At 45.4% G+C, this 19,265-nt stretch overlaps 1 protein-coding gene across 1 annotated transcript in view; it reads left to right on the top strand.

The window, feature by feature from the left end:
• The window catches only part of TLL2 (tolloid like 2), a 174,878-nt gene extending 163,361 nt beyond the window's left edge, over positions 1-11,517 (top strand). Inside the window, exons 17-20 of the mRNA XM_007940052.2 lie at positions 2,910-3,037; positions 6,778-6,991; positions 9,568-9,818; positions 11,383-11,517. Coding sequence (XP_007938243.1) covers positions 2,910-3,037; positions 6,778-6,991; positions 9,568-9,818; positions 11,383-11,517 — 728 coding nt within the window. The remainder of the gene's footprint in view (positions 1-2,909; positions 3,038-6,777; positions 6,992-9,567; positions 9,819-11,382) is intronic.
• The last annotated feature ends 7,748 nt before the right edge of the window (positions 11,518-19,265 follow it).

Below are 19,265 nucleotides of genomic sequence, written 5' to 3' on the forward strand. Positions count from 1 at the left end.
GGGGGGGGGCATGCCGCACTGAGGCTGACCTCCTGCCTCTGGTGACAGCAGGGACACCTCAGGGCAGCTTACTGGTTCAGGAGGCACCTGGAGGCCGTCAGGGCTCACTGATGAGTTACTGATGCAAAGTGGTTAAACCTGCAGGCTCCTGAATCAGACTACTTAGGATTACAGCCTGGTTCCTGCCACTTACTAGCTGTGTGACCTTGGGCAAGTTACTTAACCTGTCTGAGCCTCAGTTTCCTCTTTTGTTAAAAAGGAGTTAAACATACCCCTTTCTTAATCCTTTCATGAGCTGTGGGACATCTAGTGCTTCCGGGGTTTAGTGGAAAGAATCTATCCCACTTTTAGTGCCCACTGCCATCTGGTGGGGGCCTGTATAACTGTGTGAACCTGAGGAAGTGAGCCTCAGCCCACCAACTCCAGCATCAAAGACCCTCAAGACAAATGTACTCCACTAATGATATCAAAATCCATACTACCTTAAAAAAAAAAAAAAAAGTTTTTTCATTTCATTCTAAATGCCTTCCATTACTGAAAACACATGGTTTCAACAACAATAACAAAAAAAATTCAAAGCAAAAAATAATTTGGTCTTGAAAGTGTTAAAGTTTTTGTGAGGATGAAATGAGAGAATGCCTAGAAAAGGTTTCAGACCATTTGGCAATGACTATCAGCCACCAGTGATGGTGTTATTTACCACTGCCATCAAGCCAACTCCAACTCATAGTGGCCCTATATGTAGGTCTTATTGGTAAAATGGGAGCTCTCGTAGCATAGCGCTTAAGGCATTTGACTGCTAACCAGAAGGTTGGTGATTCAAACCCACCAGCCACTCCTCGGAAGGAAGACTGGGCAATCTACTTCCATAGTGATACCATCTCAGAAACCCAAGGAGGGGTCGCTATGAATTGAATCAACTCAATGGCAGTGAGTTTGGGTTTTATTATTATTACTATTATTGGTAAAATAGGATTTTGGGAAAACTCTGCCCTGTGTTCCTTTCTCTCCTAGGCGTTCTTCAGAGCCAGAGGGCCTTGAATGTCCAGTCATTCTGGAAAAAGCCTTCCTTCTCTTCTTACCTTGCCCGGTGCAGGGCATTCCCGCACCTCTGATACACAGGCCTCCAGGCCTTGGCCCCTGCCATGGGGCCCTGCAAAGGAAGTCAAAGTGGGAGGAGATGTGAACACCACATGCCTCCTCCCTGGGATAAACATGTAGAAATTTGGTTGGGGAGCTGCAGAGTCTGGTCAGGGCAACCTGGAATATTAACGGATTAGATAAGACCTCATCAGAAGCAGAGTACAGACAACTCTCCCTGCCTCCCGTTCCCTCCAACCCAAGCCCTGTTGCGTGGACCTGGGTGATCATAGACCTGGCAAGTCACAGGATAGGAAAGGGAGTGGAAGTCTTAAAAAATTGTCATTCTGAAACTTATCAAATCTTTGTCAACTTCCTGTTGGTTGGGCCTGGGCCCAAACAAGGGTTACCTCCTGTGATGTGAGGGAGGGTAGGAGGGAGATAAAATCTACCAAGGTTCTGCCAGCCAAACAGTGACTGCCTTAGTGTGGGTTCCTCTGGGGTAGGGCAGTGGGTGTGGGAGGAGTGTCCCAGGCGCTAAGCCACTGACCGTGTTAGTGGCTGTTCTCTGCATGGCTGCAGGGCCGAGCACTGAGCAGGAGCTAACCTCCTAGAGCATCCTCCAAGCAACTACCTCCCACTCTCCTCTTTTCACTGATGCCCTCTCCTGCCACCTCCAGCTTCCTAAGCCTGAGCTGCAGAGCAGGGCTGGAGATGGTGGGACAAGGCAGACCTACCTCCTCAGCTACCCCATGTTTTCTAATCAGTGCTGGTACAGGCCTCAAAGCCAGACCGGCCTGGGTTCGATTCCTGGCTCCACGGACCCTTACCAGCAAGCCACCTATTCTCTTATTTGGAAAATGGGGAGGATTAAATGAGAGGGCACCTGCAAAATGCTATCACAGTGCTCAACATGGAGGAAGAGAAATTCTAGCTATTGGCCAAAATGCTGCTTGTTGAACAAATTATGGGGTCACTCTTTGCTAATAGCACTGTAACCAGGACAAAATTGGTAGACACAAAGTGAAACTGCTTTGTAAAGCTAAAAATATATAGATGGGAGGCTACCAATGGAGGTCTTTGTCAGGCCATTAATGGAGCACTCACTTACCATGTGCTTGGCATTTGCTAAGCATTTACATGCAGGATCTCATCTAGTCGGCATGTCATCCCTACAAGGTTGGCAGTATTACACCCCTTCTGCAAATACACACACGAAGGCTTAAATAAAGAGCGTTGGTGATGCAGTGGTTTTGTGCTCAGTTGCTAACTGGAAGGTCAGTAATTCAAACCTACCAATCACTTTACAGGAGAAAAGACCTGACTGTCCATTCCTGTAAAGATCACAGCCCAGGCAACCCCATGGGGGCAGTTTTACTCTGTCATAGGATCGTTATGAGTCGGAATTGACTTGATGGCACACAGCAACAAAATAACAGGGTTTAAAAAATGTCTAAATCCCACAGCTTATAGGATTTGAACCCAGGTCTATCTGACCCCAGGGCCTGTGCTCTCAACAATTAACTCGACCATAGATAGATAGATAGGTAGATAATGATAACTGCAACATGAACAGTAATAGTGGGAAATGTGACCCAACTCCTGAACCACTGTCAGGAAGGCAACAAAGCCAGTTCAAATAAATCAGTAAGTCTCTGAGTCAGGGAGCACCAGATTGAGGCAACGCTTGATTCAGGCTGAGCCCTGCCCCACATTTGGTAATGACCATGTGACCAATAAGATAGACTCCCCTCTCCCTTCTTTGACCATCTTTGGTACTGCCCACAAATGACTTACTTCTCTTGCTGCCTGTCCCTTCTTGGCCCCAGCTGGCTGTGAACACAAGATCAGCAGTGCTGAAGGAACTCTGGCAAGTCCCAACTGGCCTGACAAATACCCCAGCCGGAGGGAGTGTACCTGGAACATCTCTTCAACTGCAGGCCACAGGGTGAAACTCGTGAGTCATTACTGCAGTTTATTAAGAACATGGACTTTGGTATCAGACAGTCATGGGTTCGAGTCTCCACTCTGCCACTTCCCAGCTCTGAAGCTTGGGAAAGGTACTCAACATTTTAGCTTTCAGTTTTATTATTGAAAAATGGGGATGTAATAAAGCCTACCTCGTGGGCTGTTGTGCGGCTTAGAAGATGCATATAAAGCCGTCAGCACAGGGTTGCATCGGAGGAAACGCAAGGAGTAGTGCCCGTTCCCAGTGGTACCAGAGCGGGGGCAGGGCACCCATCACACAGATCAGCAGTGCTGTTGGAGCGCCAATAGTTGTCTTAGAAACATTTTTATCAAAGCAATACATTCTCATGGTTAAAAAAAAAGAGTCAGTATAGAAGTTTGCAAAGTGGAAATCTGAAGTCCCTAGACCCCTAACTCCTGCTCTAGAGATGACCCCTCTGAATATTTCTTGTGAATCCTTCTGGAAATTTTCGGTGTGTATCCAATCATGTATGTACATTCATGAGAAAAAAGAATATCTCTTTTCTTACTCAAACTACTCAAACGAAATCTTATTATTCATAATCTTCTACTACTTACATTTAAAAGAAAATTGACTGTAGGAGATTAAGGAGCTCTCGTGGCATCTGACTGCTTACCAGAAGGTTGGCAGTTCAAACTCTCCAGTCATTCCTTAGAAGGAAGGTTGGGCAATCTACTTCCATAGTGATATCACCTCGGAAACCCAAGGAGAGGTCGCTATGAGTTGAATTGACTTGATGGCAGTGAGGTTTGTTTTTTTTTGGTTTATAGGAGATTAAGTTCTTTATGTTAGTTCTCTCTGGAATTAAAAAAGAAATCTTCCAAGCCTTTATGTAAAGTCCTGTGAATGCACAATTCCTGATCTCCTCACCGTTCTTAATTATTTCAAAGAAGAAATGTATCTCTAGCAAAGCCTTATTTCTCAACTCCTGGGGACTCCCAGATCCTGGAGTATAACACAGACCAGCTTGCCAGCTGGAGAAATTGTACTCCAGACAGACAAACATTTGTTTCTTTTTTCTTTTTTTTCAAATGAGTCTTTCAGACTCTGGAGATGAGTAACTCTTACAAAAGCATATGTATGTATGTACCTATGAATTACGGACCAACAATGTGGTAAGAATGGAAGAGAACAAGGCAGGAATCAATGATAAGGAGAGAATCACCCAGAGATTGTAGGGGTGTTTATTCTGGGACAGCGGTGAGGAGAGGTGGGAGATGGGCGGGAGACTCTGAGATCAGGTTCCAGGGCTAGAGCCTACATGTGGGTGCCGGCTCTGTGTCGGGTCTGAGACACAGAGGGTGAAGAAGACAGAATCCCTGACCACAAAGTACTCACAGGCTCCCACAGCGAAAAGCCGGCTGATGCAGGAGTCAACCTGTGACCCAGCGGCATCGGACACCACGTAGCCGTGAGCTGCCCTTGTCAAAAAAGCTTTTGGCAGGCACTCTTCTGGACCAGTCAGAATAGCCTTTAATCTGGCACATTAAAAGGATTGCATTACAAAAAGGCACTTCCTCCCCAAGACTGCCATCTGCTGGAAAGTGTTACTATGACACTAGAAGTTTATGATGCTAATGAGGGAATGGGAGCTCTCGTAACGTAGTGCCTAAGGCACTTGACTGCTAACCAGAAGGCTGGCAGTTCAAACCCACCAGCCACTCCTTGGAAGGAAGATGGGGCAATCTACTTCCATAGTGATAACTGCCTCGGAAACCCAAGGAGGGGTCGCTATGAGTCGGGGCCGACTCAAAGGCACACAACAGCAACAGGGTTGGGAACACAGAACTTGAACAACTGGAAGCCATGCTTCCGTTAAAGGGCCACACGTTTGTAGTAGTTGCCACAGAGGTCTTTTTTAGTTCTTTGGACAGTTTTCATAGTACTGAAGAATGAAAGGGAGCTGGGGGCGTAGTACCTAAGGCATTTGACTGCTAACCAGACTGGTGGTTTAAACCCACCAGCCACTCCTCAGAAGGAAGGTTGGGCAATCTACTTCGTGGCGATACTGCCTTGGAAACCCAAGGAGGGATGCTATGAGTCACAATCTACTGACAGCAGTGAGTTTGCTTTGTTTTTTTATCACAACAATCTACACAAAAGTGCTAATTTTATGCCCTAGGTACCACCTCCCCAGAGCTCCTTATCTTAGGAAGTAGTTGATGGCTATATTGATTGTGACTTGAGTACTTCTCAAGAAAGCTGTGAGTTAGTTGAATACTTCTCAGGAAACTGACGTCTTACTGCATGATGACAGCAGTAAGGTGTCACAGGCCCCTTTGGGAAAACGCCTTACCTCCCTGGCCCACTATCTCTCTCCCATTGCATTACCCACAGACCCTGCAGCCACTCCTATCCTGCTTCTTGCTCACACCCAGGGGGTCCACCCACCACCTGCTGGCCCAAAGCTCCCTTTCTAGTAGGTGTGCTGAGCTCTGCGGTGTGAAGAGTGTTTGCCATCCCTGTGAGGATCCACACTGCTAATGGCCCCTGCGTCCCACCCCTTCCACTTCCATCCATGCACTGGTCTAGTCTCCTCTTTTGAGTCAAGAACCCTTCTACTGATGTCCTGTCTCCTTGCTTTGTCATTTGGTCCAAGTCTTCATTCATCACCGTCCTCTCTCAGCTTGCCTGGTCTCCCTCGCAGTCCTGGGCTGCCCATCAGTTGGTCATCTGCCCAGCACCTGTGTTTGAGACCACCACCCAGCCCTGTGTTTGGGGAGCTGTGACCCCTGAATAGCCAGCTAGTGTGTAGCCTGGAATTGTGGGGCTCCTCTGGACAGTGTCAGGACAGTCCAATCATCTCTGCAAGTCTTTAGGGAGCATGGGGAGGAAGGAGGCCATACAGCCTGGTGGTGGTTTGGGTGTGGCCCAGACTCAGGCTGGCTGAGGGTCAAGTCTAGCTCTGGCTTTCTCTGGCTAGGTGGGCTTGGATAAACCATGTGACTTCTTCTCTAAGACTCAGTTTCTCCTTCTGCAAATTGGAGATAATAACTGCCAGAATTAAGTGAGATAATGCCCATAAAGTGCTTGGCACAGAGTTCGTCATGAAAGAAACCCTCAACAGATGTTAGCTGCTGTGAACACATCACCATGTGGCATCTAGCTTCATCTACATCATTGTGCCAAAGGATTGTACACTCTAGTGCAGAGGTTAAGAGCGGGGCCTCTAGAGTCAGTCCATCCGGGCCTGGCCCAGCTCTACCAGTGTTGGGCAAGTCATCTTCCATGCCTGTGCCTCAGTTTTTGCATTTGTAAAGTGGGGATTATCATGATGCACACCCCACAGGGTCTTGAGGATTAAATGAGGGAATACATGTAGAGCACTTAAAATAGCTTCTGTGAGCACCCAGTCATGGCTGGCTCTTATTTTGTAAGAGAGGGAGATGTTGCATGCTATGATGGTAGGAACATGTGTTTGAGCAGTTGAAAGTCTAGCTCTGCTGTTTAATAGCTGTCACAATGTCAACAGGCATTTAAACTCTCTGACCCTCCCACTTTCTCATCTGGAAAGTGGTCAGAGTAGCAATGCCTCATGTAACTACTCCCAGAGTTGTTTTGGGGCACAAAAGAGAGAATGTGAGGTGCTCACGGCTTCTGAGTAGAGACCCTCCTTACTGACGTCACCGAGTGTCATGGGGGGTTGCACGGCCTCTGCTCAGCAGCCTGGATCGCTTTAGCCTTACTTTGTGCTCTTCCCTCCTCAGACGTTTAACGAGTTTGAGATTGAGCAACACCAAGAATGTGCCTACGATCACCTGGAAATGTACGATGGCCCTGACAGCCTGGCCCCCATCCTCGGCCGTTTCTGTGGCAGCAAGAAACCAGCCCCCGTGGTGGCTTCAAGTAGCAGCCTGTTCCTCAGGTTTTATTCAGATGCCTCAGTGCAGAGGAAAGGCTTTCAGGCGGTGCACAGCACAGGTACAACTGCCGGGATGGCCAACAGGGGGATAGAAGGTGATCAAGGTGGAGCAAGGATTGGCTCTTATTCTGACTGTTGAGGGAGAGGGAAAAGGAAGATGTGTGATAAAATGTTCTCTTTAAAATGAAGCATTGGCCATTCTCTATCCACTGTAAAGGAGCCCTAGTGGCACAATGGTTAAGTGCTTGGCTGCTAACCAAAAGGTGGGTGGTTCAAACCCACTAGCCTACTCGCCATCTGTGGGAGAAAGATGAGGCAGTCTGCGTCCATAAAGATTACAGTCTCTGAAACCCCTTAAGGCAGGTCTTCTCTGTTCTATAAGGTTGCTATGAGTCAGAATGAACTGGACAGCAATGAGATTTCCTACTGTGGGGGAAGGATTGTTTTCCTTCAGTGTCTTTAATTTACAAAATTTAAAGTGGGAAACGTTTTGTTGGTGCCCCATTTTTTTCCCTCCCTCCTTCTTTTTCTTCCTTTTAAAAAGTTCTTTGGAATAGTTGCTGCTCTGTGAAGCCCAGAAGCCTGGGAGTTGAGTGGTGAAGAGCAGCCTTTTTTTTCCTTCCTCCTGAAAAGTATCTCTGTTCCCCATGATTTTCCCTCCTTTCAAAATGTAAGCGATGTTATTGAGACCTTTGGAAGGAATTCTAAATGCTTATAATTTATGTTATCTACTTTGTGAAAGAGAAGAATGTCAATAAGAAAACTGATTCTGCTCTTTCAGCCATTAAAATATTACCACCTGGGACTAGGACCCAGGGAATAACCCTGACACTTTTTAGACTGTGGTCCTTTGGTAAAGCTGGATGGTTCCATGTGGCCCACTCAACTCTTGTGATGCTGTGAGTCTATGTTCCTAATCATGGGACCCTGTGAGGGTTTCTAATCCCTTTAACATCCCCTTTCCCCATTTTGTTTTCAGAGCAGAAAATAGGAATCAGGTAAAACAAAATGGCAGCCACCTTTCTCAGGCAGTTTAGCTTGCCTGTGCTTAGCAGAAAACACTTCATTGTTCTAGAACCTTCTCAAGTTTCCTGAGGGGTTCTAACTTCCCCTGGGGAAGTTTGACTAGTGATTTTACGTCTTGTCCCTACAGACAGAGATCAGGAGCAGAGGTCCTTGAGATGGGGCAGGGTCTTGGCAGGAAATGGAGAGCACACTCAGAGGGAGTAATTATTTGAGGATAATTAATAAAGGGACTGTTTACAAAAAAGGTGAGCTGGGTATAGGGAAACCACAAAGGATAGTGTAACAACCTGGACTAGTAACTGAAAGGCTGTGACTACCCCCGCCTGGAGGGTAAGAGGAGAGAGTGGGTCTCTGAAACTGGAGACGGAGAGCCATGCACAGACTTTCGTTCAGTTGAAAAACTACACTCTGTGCTATTTAGAGACTAACTACCCCAACCGCTCTCTCCTCCCTCCTTCTGGTGTTCTACTGGTGTCCCCATTGGCTAGGCCCAACCAGAAGACAGAGGGCAAGGGCCATCAGCATAGCCTACCAATGAGCCTCACAGGGACAGGGGGAGTAGAGAAGGATGGAGGTGGATCTGAAGTTTGGGTGGGAGTATCCTGCCTCGCTCTGTGCTTGTTTCATTGCCAAACCACACCTTGGGAATTCAAAATTTCCCAAAGACAGCTCAGACCTGGAAGAAATTCTAAGCCTGTGCTTCTGAGAGCTGGCAGTCCCTGGGGCCAGGCTGGGCATGGCACTGGGCTGGGCCTGAGGGTGTTAAGAACCACACAGCCAAGAATCCACCTGAGGGGGCACGTTGAGGGAAGGCTGTGGAGGAATTAGCTTCCAGAATTTGTTGCTTTCTAATCTATCACCATTTCATCTACCCATTTATATCATGTGGTCTCAAGGGGCCTAGATACAAGGCAGCATAGGGCCCAAGGCAACCAAGGCCAGCCCAGAACCAATGAGACAGAACACAAGCCCAAAGCTGAGGCATAGAGCACCTGTGACCCTCCAGGGTCTCAAAGCTGGCCTACGGTCAATACTCCCAAATGCAAGAATAAGCCAGGAAGCTTCTGAGGTTTCTTGGTTTAAGTTTAGCTTTCAGTTCTGTGGTGTTTCAGCACCCTGCATCAGCAGAAATGACAAAGTACAAAATGTTAGTTGGGCTGGCGTAAGCCCTTCTCAGATGCTTTTAGCTAGGGAGTAAAATAGTAAGGACCCAGACACATCCCAGGGACCTATCAGATAAACCATCCATTGGCCTCAAGTCTCCATAACCGGAGAGAGAAAAAGGCAGCTATTTTGTCCCAGTAGCATGCTCAAGTAGCCCCAGAGACCTTATTTGGCCCAACATGGGAACATGGGACTGTGGCTTATAAGGCCCAATTTGCATTCCCCAGTGAGCTCTGACCTCAGAGCCATGGGTCTGCATTTACTCCTCTGTACAATGGGATGATGACTCTTGCTTGAACTCTTCTGCAGGGCAAGCCCAAAGTTTTGTAGGAAAAGCCCACCCACATGGTGGCTGTAAGTAGAGAAGGCTCAGGCAGGGAAGTGGGTGGGGTGGTGCCTGGGCCCTCTGTGCCCAGGGAGCTTCACTGTACTCTCTCTGCTCCAGAGTGCGGGGGCAGGCTGAAGGCCGAGGTGCAGACCAAAGAGCTCTACTCCCATGCCCAGTTTGGGGACAACAACTACCCGAGCCAGGCCCGCTGCGACTGGGTAATTGTGGCGGAGGACGGCTATGGCGTGGAGTTGATCTTCCGGACCTTTGAAGTCGAGGAGGAGGCTGACTGTGGCTACGACTACATGGAGGCCTACGATGGATATGACAGCACTGCGCCCAGGCTCGGCCGCTTCTGTGGCTCGTGGGTGAGTCCCAGGGGGGCCGGGACTAGGGCATCATGACTAAGTGCATGTGCTGTGAAGTCAGACACACTCTTACTACTTGTTAGCAATAGCCAGGAGGCCTACTCTGCTGGAACAGTGTGGAGAGAGTGTGAACAGTCAGAGAAGAGGTCAGGAGACAGCCAGGGACCAGTTTATGAAGGCCTTGTACTAAAGGTAGCCACATGAAACACTTGGCCTTTTAGGACTTTCCTCCCTATTTTTGCAAAGAATATTTTTCTTCCATATTTCTATTTGGTCCTCAGACCTTTAAAAAAACTTTTTTTAATGTTTTTGCATAGTCCGTATATTCATAATTCTCTGTTTAAGCAAAAATAAATGTTTATGAAAATTACCAACCACTGTCTTATTATAAAACACGGTAGTTATGCTCAAATTTGTTGTCTTGTCTTCCTCCTCTCCTCTTTTCTGGGCCACCTAGCTCAGATGGATCAGGCCTATTTTGTTCACTTTTCTCCAGCACATAACATAGGGCTTGGCATGTAGTTGGCCCTCAGTGAAGTATGCGACCAGCCAGTACAGTGTCCTGGTCAATGCCTGACCCTTCCACCATCCATCCTGGGCCTCTAGCCCTCTCCTCTTCTCTGCCTCCAGGGCTAATCATGCCCTGGAGGCATGATTCTTTAATTCTTTAATATTGGCTAACTTTACATCAAATTATTTTGAAGTCTCTGGCTATCTTGCATTAAACAGAAACTTGAATTAGCATTTATATATGTCTTTGAATAATTTCCTTTCATCTCCCCTACGTTCCGAAAAAGAAAGGATAAAGAAGTGTGACTCCACTGCAGTGTCCTTGATAGATAGTCTTTCAAACCATGGGGTCTATGTGGAAAGAGAACACCTGGAGGGCTCCAAGCAGTGAAATGTGTGGTAAGCTCAGTCTGAGTCAACAATAACCTGTTGACAGCAGCTTTGGAACATGGCTCTGATGCATAGACCACCTGGCCAAACCTTTCTGACCAATGTAGTAGCTCCATCACACTTTTTGTTCTTGCATAGGGCTTAGGGCTCAGCATTGGTCTTTGGTATAGGTTTCCTAGGAGACCCATCACCATGTTGGTCATAGGTCTAGATGGTTCATGGTATGCATTCAATTGTCAGGAAGACCTGAAGTTGGGCCTCCCTACCTGTGTGAACCTGAACCTTAGTTCCCTTAGGCATAAACTGGAGGTTGTGCCTACCTTAGAAAGTTGTTGTAAAATTTATATGAGATAAGATGTCACAGTGCTGAACATGGTGCCTGGCTTATCTATGAGCTTAATAAAGATTCTATATGAGCTATGGGTTTAGGGTTGTCTTGGGAAAACCATAGTATGGGGAGTTCTTGGGAGCAGAATTTGCCGTGGTTTCCTTTGAAAAGTAGCTTGTTTTGATGTCCTTCAGAGCCTCTGGTGCCTGGAATGCCTCATGGCAGCACCAGCTACTTATGTCCTTGTATAGATTACTGTCTCATTCTCCTCATTTGATAGTCTAACTGCAGCCAACTGACTAAGAGTTCCCCGGTCTTCCTTTCCCCTTTCCTCAGCCATTGGAAGAAATCTACTCTGCAGGGGATTCCCTGATGATTCGATTCCACACGGATGATACCATCAACAAGAAAGGCTTTCACGCCCGATACACCAGCACCAAATTCCAGGACGCCCTGCACATGAAGAAATAATGGCGATGTTCTTGAAGGACATGGACTGAGACTGTTTTTACAATAGCACCTTGTGAATCTTCCCTAAAACCTTGTACAGTATTTTTCTCAAACAAAAACTCAGCCAGTCTTAAAAATATGTATTTGGATGAAAATACATTATGATGTTTGGCCACCAAGGAGGACAGAAATTGTTCCTTTTTTACAGCTGCAGTGGTATTGGTCATGGACTTTTAAGAAAGATGGAGTTTGAAGTCACTGACCATTCAAGCTATGCCTGTTCATACCTAGTCTTCTTGTTCCTTACTCCTATGACAGAGAAGCCAACTCTTGAGATGGTCATTCCTCTGTTTCTGGAAGCAATTCTATAGGTCCCAGGGAGTGTGAGCATGTCCTGGGGACGCAAGTTGTCTTCTGTCTACACTGGGCAATAAGGATAGAAGCTTGCCTGTGGTCCATTTGTTACTCACTTCTTTGGCTGGAAGTTTTTGCTTTTCTCTTTAACAGAGATGCCAACAAGGATACCTGAAAATGTGGGATGGACATGAGGACAAAGAAAGTCATTGGAGGAAGTTATGCACAGAGGGAGCTTTGAGTATAAACAAATTATGGCCATGAAGTTAGAAGACCTCTAAATTCCTCTGTGTCATTGGCTCTCCTTTCCCCTTTGGGTTCTCTCCACCTGGTGGTGCAACGGTTAAACACGTAACTGCTAATTAAAAGGTTGGTGGTTCAAACACACCCAGTGGCTCCATGGAAGAAAGGCCTGGCAATCTGTTTTCATGAAGATTACAGCCTAGAACACCCTATGGGGTTGTTCTACTCTGTCACATGGGGTCTCTATGATTCAAAAATCGACTTGATGGCACCTAACAATAATTGCAGTAAGGAGCTTAGAAAGACACCCACCATGAATTCCAGTACAGCCATTGCTGCTGAGAGCCCCTAGTTTGCTGAGAGAAAAACATGCTGGCTACTTCTTGGCTCGCTTTCTTGGAGAAGACCCAACCTGTGCTTGGGATTCCATGAGCTTAGAACAATTCTTTCTCCAGTTTGGAGGCACTTTCTGTGGCTAACCTTGACTCCTTTCCAACCATACATACTGTGTTTGCAAGATGTGCAAAGACATCTTGTGAGGGACCAGTTCAGGCCCCTCGTGGGGGGGAGTGAGCTGTTGAAAACTGGTTAATTATAAGTTATATAAGAATCATCACCTTGTGGAACAAGTCAATCTGTGACTTCCTTCCTGTAACCAATCAGGTTAAAGGGTCTTCTCTCAGATTAATTAGCCTTCAGTCACCAAATTGCAATCCTAATTCACCACACTTGGCACTTGTTCTAGAGACCTGTAGAGGATGATGTTTACATAATTTTAGAACCTCATGGTATAATTTAAACACTGAGGTAGTTTTGAATGGCATTTCATTAAGGCATCTATGGGCATTATGAGCTAAAAGCTGTGGTATGTTAGCTTTAAAAGAGTATTTATGTTGGAATAATTTTAAAATAATGTTTACATAACCGTAAGGTCTGTTCGATTGGTGTTGAACATAGGGCAGCATATAAGAGTGGTTTTAGTGAAAGCCAAGATTTCTCCCAAGCAGCAGGATTCCTTTGGGATGAATCAACATCACTGTAAACAAAGTATTTGCAAAAGGTTAAGGGTTATATTTTTTAAAAAATTTGAATCTGCCCCAAAGGACTATGTCTACTTAAAATGATTGCTGGGAGTCAAAACAGAATAATACAAAGGTAAAAAAAAAATGCATGGGAATATTTTTCCTTAAAACAGAAAAAAATCTAAGTATTATTATTAATAATTATATATGTCTGTATATATCTATGTATGTATGTAAAGGATCATCTGTCAAAGCCTTAATCAATGCAGTGTGAAAAATGCCAACCCACTGAGCATAGCTTTACTGTACAGGTCCCACTGTGTGAGCTGTACGTTCTCTGCCTCTCCTCTCTAAACCAAGCTCTAGTTTGGCCTGTGTTGGCCATGGATGGAGGTTCAGCCTGTATTCTCCTATCCTGACATATGGCTGACCCTGTCCAGGGTGAACTTTGATATGGTCAAGGGAGCAGCCTGTCTCCTGGTGCAGGTCTCACCCACCTGTTCTGGCGAATTTCATTTCTCTGAGTTTTTTGGGAGTTTTATTGTATCTCCTTTTCTCTGTCAAAGTTGAAACTGAGATCAGAATGTATAAGGTCGTTGTTAGGGTAGACATCTCTCTGAGGACACAAAACTCTGTAGTTTAAACCATCAGAAGTCTAAATATGATGAAAATTCTAACTGAAAGTTTGGCAGTTAGAGTCACCTTGGAAGAAAGGCCTGGTGACCTACTTCCAAAAAATCAGCCATCGAAAACCCTGTGAATCAAAGTTCTGCTGTGACACATAGGGTGTTGCCATGAGTTGGAGTTGACTCAACAGCTAATATTATTATTGTTATGCCACGGAAGAGTGGAAGAAGTCAGAAATGGTCTGTTCTGCCTTGGCCTTTGCCACCTTTGTGAAACAATGGCACTTCTTTTTTCTCTCTTTAATATGAACATTTTCAAAAACACACAGTTTCAACAATGATCAACATATGGCCAGTTTGAAACAATGGGGCCTTTATGAAAACCTTTATCTGGGCCCTCTGTGAATGACGCAGTCCCAGAAAAGACAAGCTCTGTTTCAGCTGGGGCTGGCCTGGCCATACCCCTGGGAGCTCACCCTCACTGGCTTTCATGCACAATACATGTAGCCATGCAAAGAACACAAAGCTGGCTTCCCCAGAGAAAGCCCATTTAGCAGAAAGACCCAGGCCCTCTGACTTGGCTGTCCCAATTACGTGGTGACCTTCCTGCAAATCTGCCCAGAAGCAGATGAAGGAGCTAGAGAACACTGTGCAGGCTGCATCTTCCTTTAACTGGGTGCCAGGCCTTGGGGGTGCCACAGAGCTCTAAGACTAGTTTTGGTTCAGGGAATTACATTAGGGTGAACTGATGAAATATTTGGAATCTGGGGCCCCAGCCTGATCTAAATTCTAGTGTAATCTGGTCTAGCAGAGCTAGAACCTGGGTCCCAGTGCAGGGTAAGGACCTGAAATCAACTTAGCCCAGTGGAATTTCTCCAGAGAAAATGAGGCTGCACATTAGTTCTTTGTCAAGACAAGTGTTTCTGAAGTAAAGTTTCATATCACTCATGAGTGGCTCAGCCTGTTTAAATAATTTGCAAAAGCTCAACAACTAGCGAATTTACCTTGGCATTTAGCACTGATCTGGTCCATTTGATAACTGTCAAATAATTTATGGTATCGTTGTTGTTCTGCTTGTGAACAACTCTTCCCGCAGTTTCAGCAGATGTTTTGAAAAAATTTCCTTTGTAGATGGAATTTCTCAACAATAACCCCAAATGTCTAAAGGCTTTCTCTAAAAAAAAAAAAGAAGAAGAAGAACTGTGGAAAGGTGTATCTACAAATATATGGGTATTTTAATTTTGTGTAATTTTACATTTCATGAAATGATGTCAGTTTCAAAGAGAAGGTGAAGAGGAGCTAACATGTGTCTCTGTCTAGAAAGACTGTTTCATTAAAGAACGTGGATTTATTGATGTGGCTTGTGTTTACATTATTAGTTCAGCCAAGATTAGTCCTCTTGGCAATATTTTTTTCTAATAACTAGAAGATTTGAGGAAAGATATTAAAAGAGGAAACTTCTCTATGGCCTTCCACTTCCTGGTGAGTATCCAAGTGCCTGACTCCAGAACATCATGGACCCAGAAGACCGTGATCAAAGCTAACGACGGTTTTCAAAGCTGCCCCTTTCCTTGGACCCAAACAAGCTGGAAATCTGGCAGTATGCATAATTGTTGTGAAGATGGTTGCTGATGCAACAGTTCGAGGCTTTGAGGTGGTCTGTGGTAGGTATCTTTATTCCTCAGGGTCCATCTCTACCTTCCTCCACTTGACTGACATCTGACATGAGATTGAAGGTCATGGCTCTAATGAGGTGGTCCTGTCTCTCCAGATTCTAGTAGCCACTCCTTCCACTTACCCTTACAGACCTAGGAGGGATAATGGCTCCCTCTGGTCTAACCCTGGGATACTGCTCTTCCAAAAGGACGTTCAAAAATGGTCCCCTTAGTGAGCTCTCCTCAAATATAGTAAATTGAGTATCTCATCTGTTTCTTTCTGGGACTCTGACTCTGTGTGTGTGTGTGTGTGTGTATGATTTAGGTGAGTTTACAGAGCATATTCACTTTCCATACAGAAGTTCACATACACTTTGTGTCATGCATGATATTGACTACAATTTGCCACAATGCAACAGCTCCCCTCCTACTTCCTCCCAACAGTTACCTCTTCCCTGTGTCCATCCCTCCATACACTCCAGCCCCCTGAGCTGTCTCCCTGTGCATAAACAGCCCTTCTATTCTCCCATGATTGTTCTCTCCAAGGAGTGTATCTACCTAGTGTAAAGGTTCACCTCATATGCCTGTCTTTGGTTTCGCTGAAAGCTACAGGTGTGGGTTCAATTCCAGACCTGAGGGGCAGCTAGGGGCCATAGTCTCAGTGGTTCCACCAGGCTCTATCAGACCAGCAAACCTACCCCCCCTTTTTTCTTTCCCCCAAATGATTTTGAGTTTTGTTCCACATTGTTCTCCCACTCTACCAAGAATCTTCTATAGAGATCCCCCTCCGAGTTGTTGACAGTGGTAGCCGGGCACCATCTAGTTCTTCTGGTCTCATAGTCATATAGGCTGAGGATTGCATGGTGTACCAGTCGCTTGGACTAATTGTTTTCATGATTCTTTGATTTTCTTCTTTCTTCTTTGCTCTGGATGAGGAGAGACCCATCATTGCATCTAGATGGCTGCTTGCAAGCTTTTAAGATCCCAGTAGCTACTTGCCAGGGAGCTCTGGTAGCATAGTGTCTAAGGCACTTGATTGCTAACCAGAAGGCTGGCAGTTCAAACCCACCAGCCACTCCCCAGAAGGAAGGTTGGGCAATCCTACTTCCGTAGTGATACTGCCTCGGAAACCCAAGGAGGGGTCGCTATGAGTCAGGGCTGACTCGACGGCACATAACAACAACAACAACAAAGTATGTTATGCCAATTGAGCTTGATGTCCCCTGCAACTATGGTGGGACCCTGACTTTTACAGGTCATTTCTAACACAAGGACAGAGACTGTATATAATCAATCAAGGACATTTTTTTTTTTAGGTTAACTAGATGAAGAAGCTTTGGGGCATGTTGGAGTTTTATGGATTCTGTCAGAGAAGGGTAATATGGGACTATGTTTTTAAAGAAACTCAGAGTGTTCTCAATGAATAGCACTTTCACACATCCAAGTATTTTGTGCTTTATGTAGAATCTCCAGGTTTTATGACATCTGCCCTTTTGCAGCAGTCACTAGTTTATATCTATCTATCTCATGTCTACATGTCTAAGTAGCCCTAGTGGTGCACTGTTTAAGCACTTGGCTGCTAAGCAAAAAGTCAGCAGTTCAAACCCCCCATCCACTCTGTGGTAGGAAGATGTGATAGTCTGCCTTCATAAAGATTACAGTCTTGGAAACCCTGTAGGGCAGTTCTACTGTGTTCTATAGGGTGACTATGAATTGGAATCAACTTGATGGCAATGGGTTTGGTCTTTGTTTTTTTGCCTGTCTGTCCATTCATCCATCCATCCATCTGTCCATCCATCCATCCGTCCATCCATCTAACCATCTATCCATCCGTATATACATCATCTATTCTCAGAAGTCTATTTGAGCTATTTTCTTTCCGTGATTTCTAAACACCAGTAAATTCAGTGAATTTAGGCAATCACTATGGAGTTTTAAGACTTGTAAGCCCAAGAGGCAGAGAGCACATTGGTCTTGTTCAGAATCTTATCGCCAGTGCCTGGTAGTTATAGGAGACTGATTAGAGTGGAAGTTCTAACCCCTTCCTGCTCATTAGAATCACCTGAGATGCCCTAGCCACACTCTGATCAAGACATTAGAATCTCTAGGGGTGGAGCCAGGCATTAAGAATTTTGATAAGCTCTCTGGTGATTCAAATGTGCAGCCAAGATGGAAAATCCACTGTATTAGAGACAATCTGGTTTCCTCCACTGTGCCATGAATCTGCTCTTCTCAAGGTCACCAGCAACCCCCATACTGGGAACCAAATACTTCTCAGCAGCATTTGACACAATTAACCTCTCCCCACTTCTTGAAACACTTCTTTCCTGTGATACCAAACTTAATACTGATTTTACTCCCACATCACTCAGCCTTCCTTGCTTGGCTTCACCTCTTCCACCAAGCCTCTAAGTATCTATGAGTCCTGGCTTTCTGCTTTGCCTACCTGCTCATACACTCTTGTAGCATTAAAAGCAGCTCCAGGTCAACCACTTCCAAATACACAACCTCAGCCCCACACCACCTTTATCCAAAGACTGACTTCACACCACCACTTGGATAGCTCGTAGATGGCTCAGGTTTAAGGTAGCCCAAATAGAGCTTTGATCTCCATGCTTCAAAATTTTTTCTCCAGTATTATCTGCCTGGATATATGGGGCTCCACCCTCTCTATTGGTCAAGCCAAAACCCAGGGGTCAGCTTTATTTTACTCTTTCCCTCACTTTCTCTATTCTTCCCCATAATTTTCCCATTAAATCTTGTTGGCTCTACCTTTGCAATAAATTCCAATCCTTTCACTGCTCTCTATTTCCAATGCCCTAATAGTAAGGCAGCCACCAACATCACTCACTCGAACTCTGCTAACCAGTCTCTAGCTTCCACGCTTATCTCTGTAATCATGCTCCACACAGAAGCCAGCGTGATCTTTGCCACAATCAATCTGACCAAGCTCCTCTCCCATTAAAACCCAGAAAAGCTCCCCATTTTTCTGGGAATGAAAATCTTGCCATGCCCTGCCTTGCCCACATAATCAGGTCTCTTGACTTACTCTTTCCTTAGCCCCTTCCAGGTTCCTTCCCTGATTCATGTTGCTCCAGCCACAGCAACTCCCTTCCAAGTCCCTGAACACACCAAACTTGTTTCAGCCTTGTCGCATTTGCTGTTCCCTCTGCCTGGGATTTTCTTCCCTTCACCCATCACATGTCTACCTTCTTCTCATCTTCCACGTGCAGCTCTTAGAGATCTAGAGTAACTGCCTCCCCAGTTGCCCTGACCATCGTCTCCTTACACCACTCCATTTATTTCTCTCATAATGGTTTCACTTGGTTTCTGTAGGCCTGCCCTCCAGAATATAAATTCCATCAGAATTGGGGCCTCATTTGTCTCCATCACTTCATCACCCAGAGGTGCCAAGAATAGTGCTGACATATGTTGTTAATGCTGTTGGTTACCATCAAATTGTTTCTGATAAATGGAGAACACTCTGACATATACCAAACCAAAACCACTGCCATCAAGTCAATTCTGACTCATAGCGACCCGATAAGACAGAGTAGAACTACCCCCAAAAAGGTTTCCAAGGCTGTAAATCTTTACATAAGCAGATTGCCACATCTTTCTCCCATGGAATGGCTGGTAGATTTGAACCATTGCCCTTTTGGTTAGCTGCAAAATGCCTTAACCACTGCACCAGCAGTAGGTGTCAAAAAGATTTGTTGAATGAATTAATTAATGCATTCATTTAAATGAGCAAATTACTGGCTTTTCATTCTGCTGTTTTATTGGTATGGGAACTCTAATTCCTTCACAGTTTTAAAGAAGCAAATTTATACAGAGAAATCATAAGAAATAGAAAGCAGTCTGTGACA

This window comes from Orycteropus afer, unplaced genomic scaffold (assembly GCF_000298275.1).
Source record: "Orycteropus afer afer isolate SDZICR_OR568_19922 unplaced genomic scaffold, OryAfe1.0 scaffold00064, whole genome shotgun sequence".
NCBI classification, from domain to species: Eukaryota; Metazoa; Chordata; class Mammalia; order Tubulidentata; family Orycteropodidae; genus Orycteropus; species Orycteropus afer.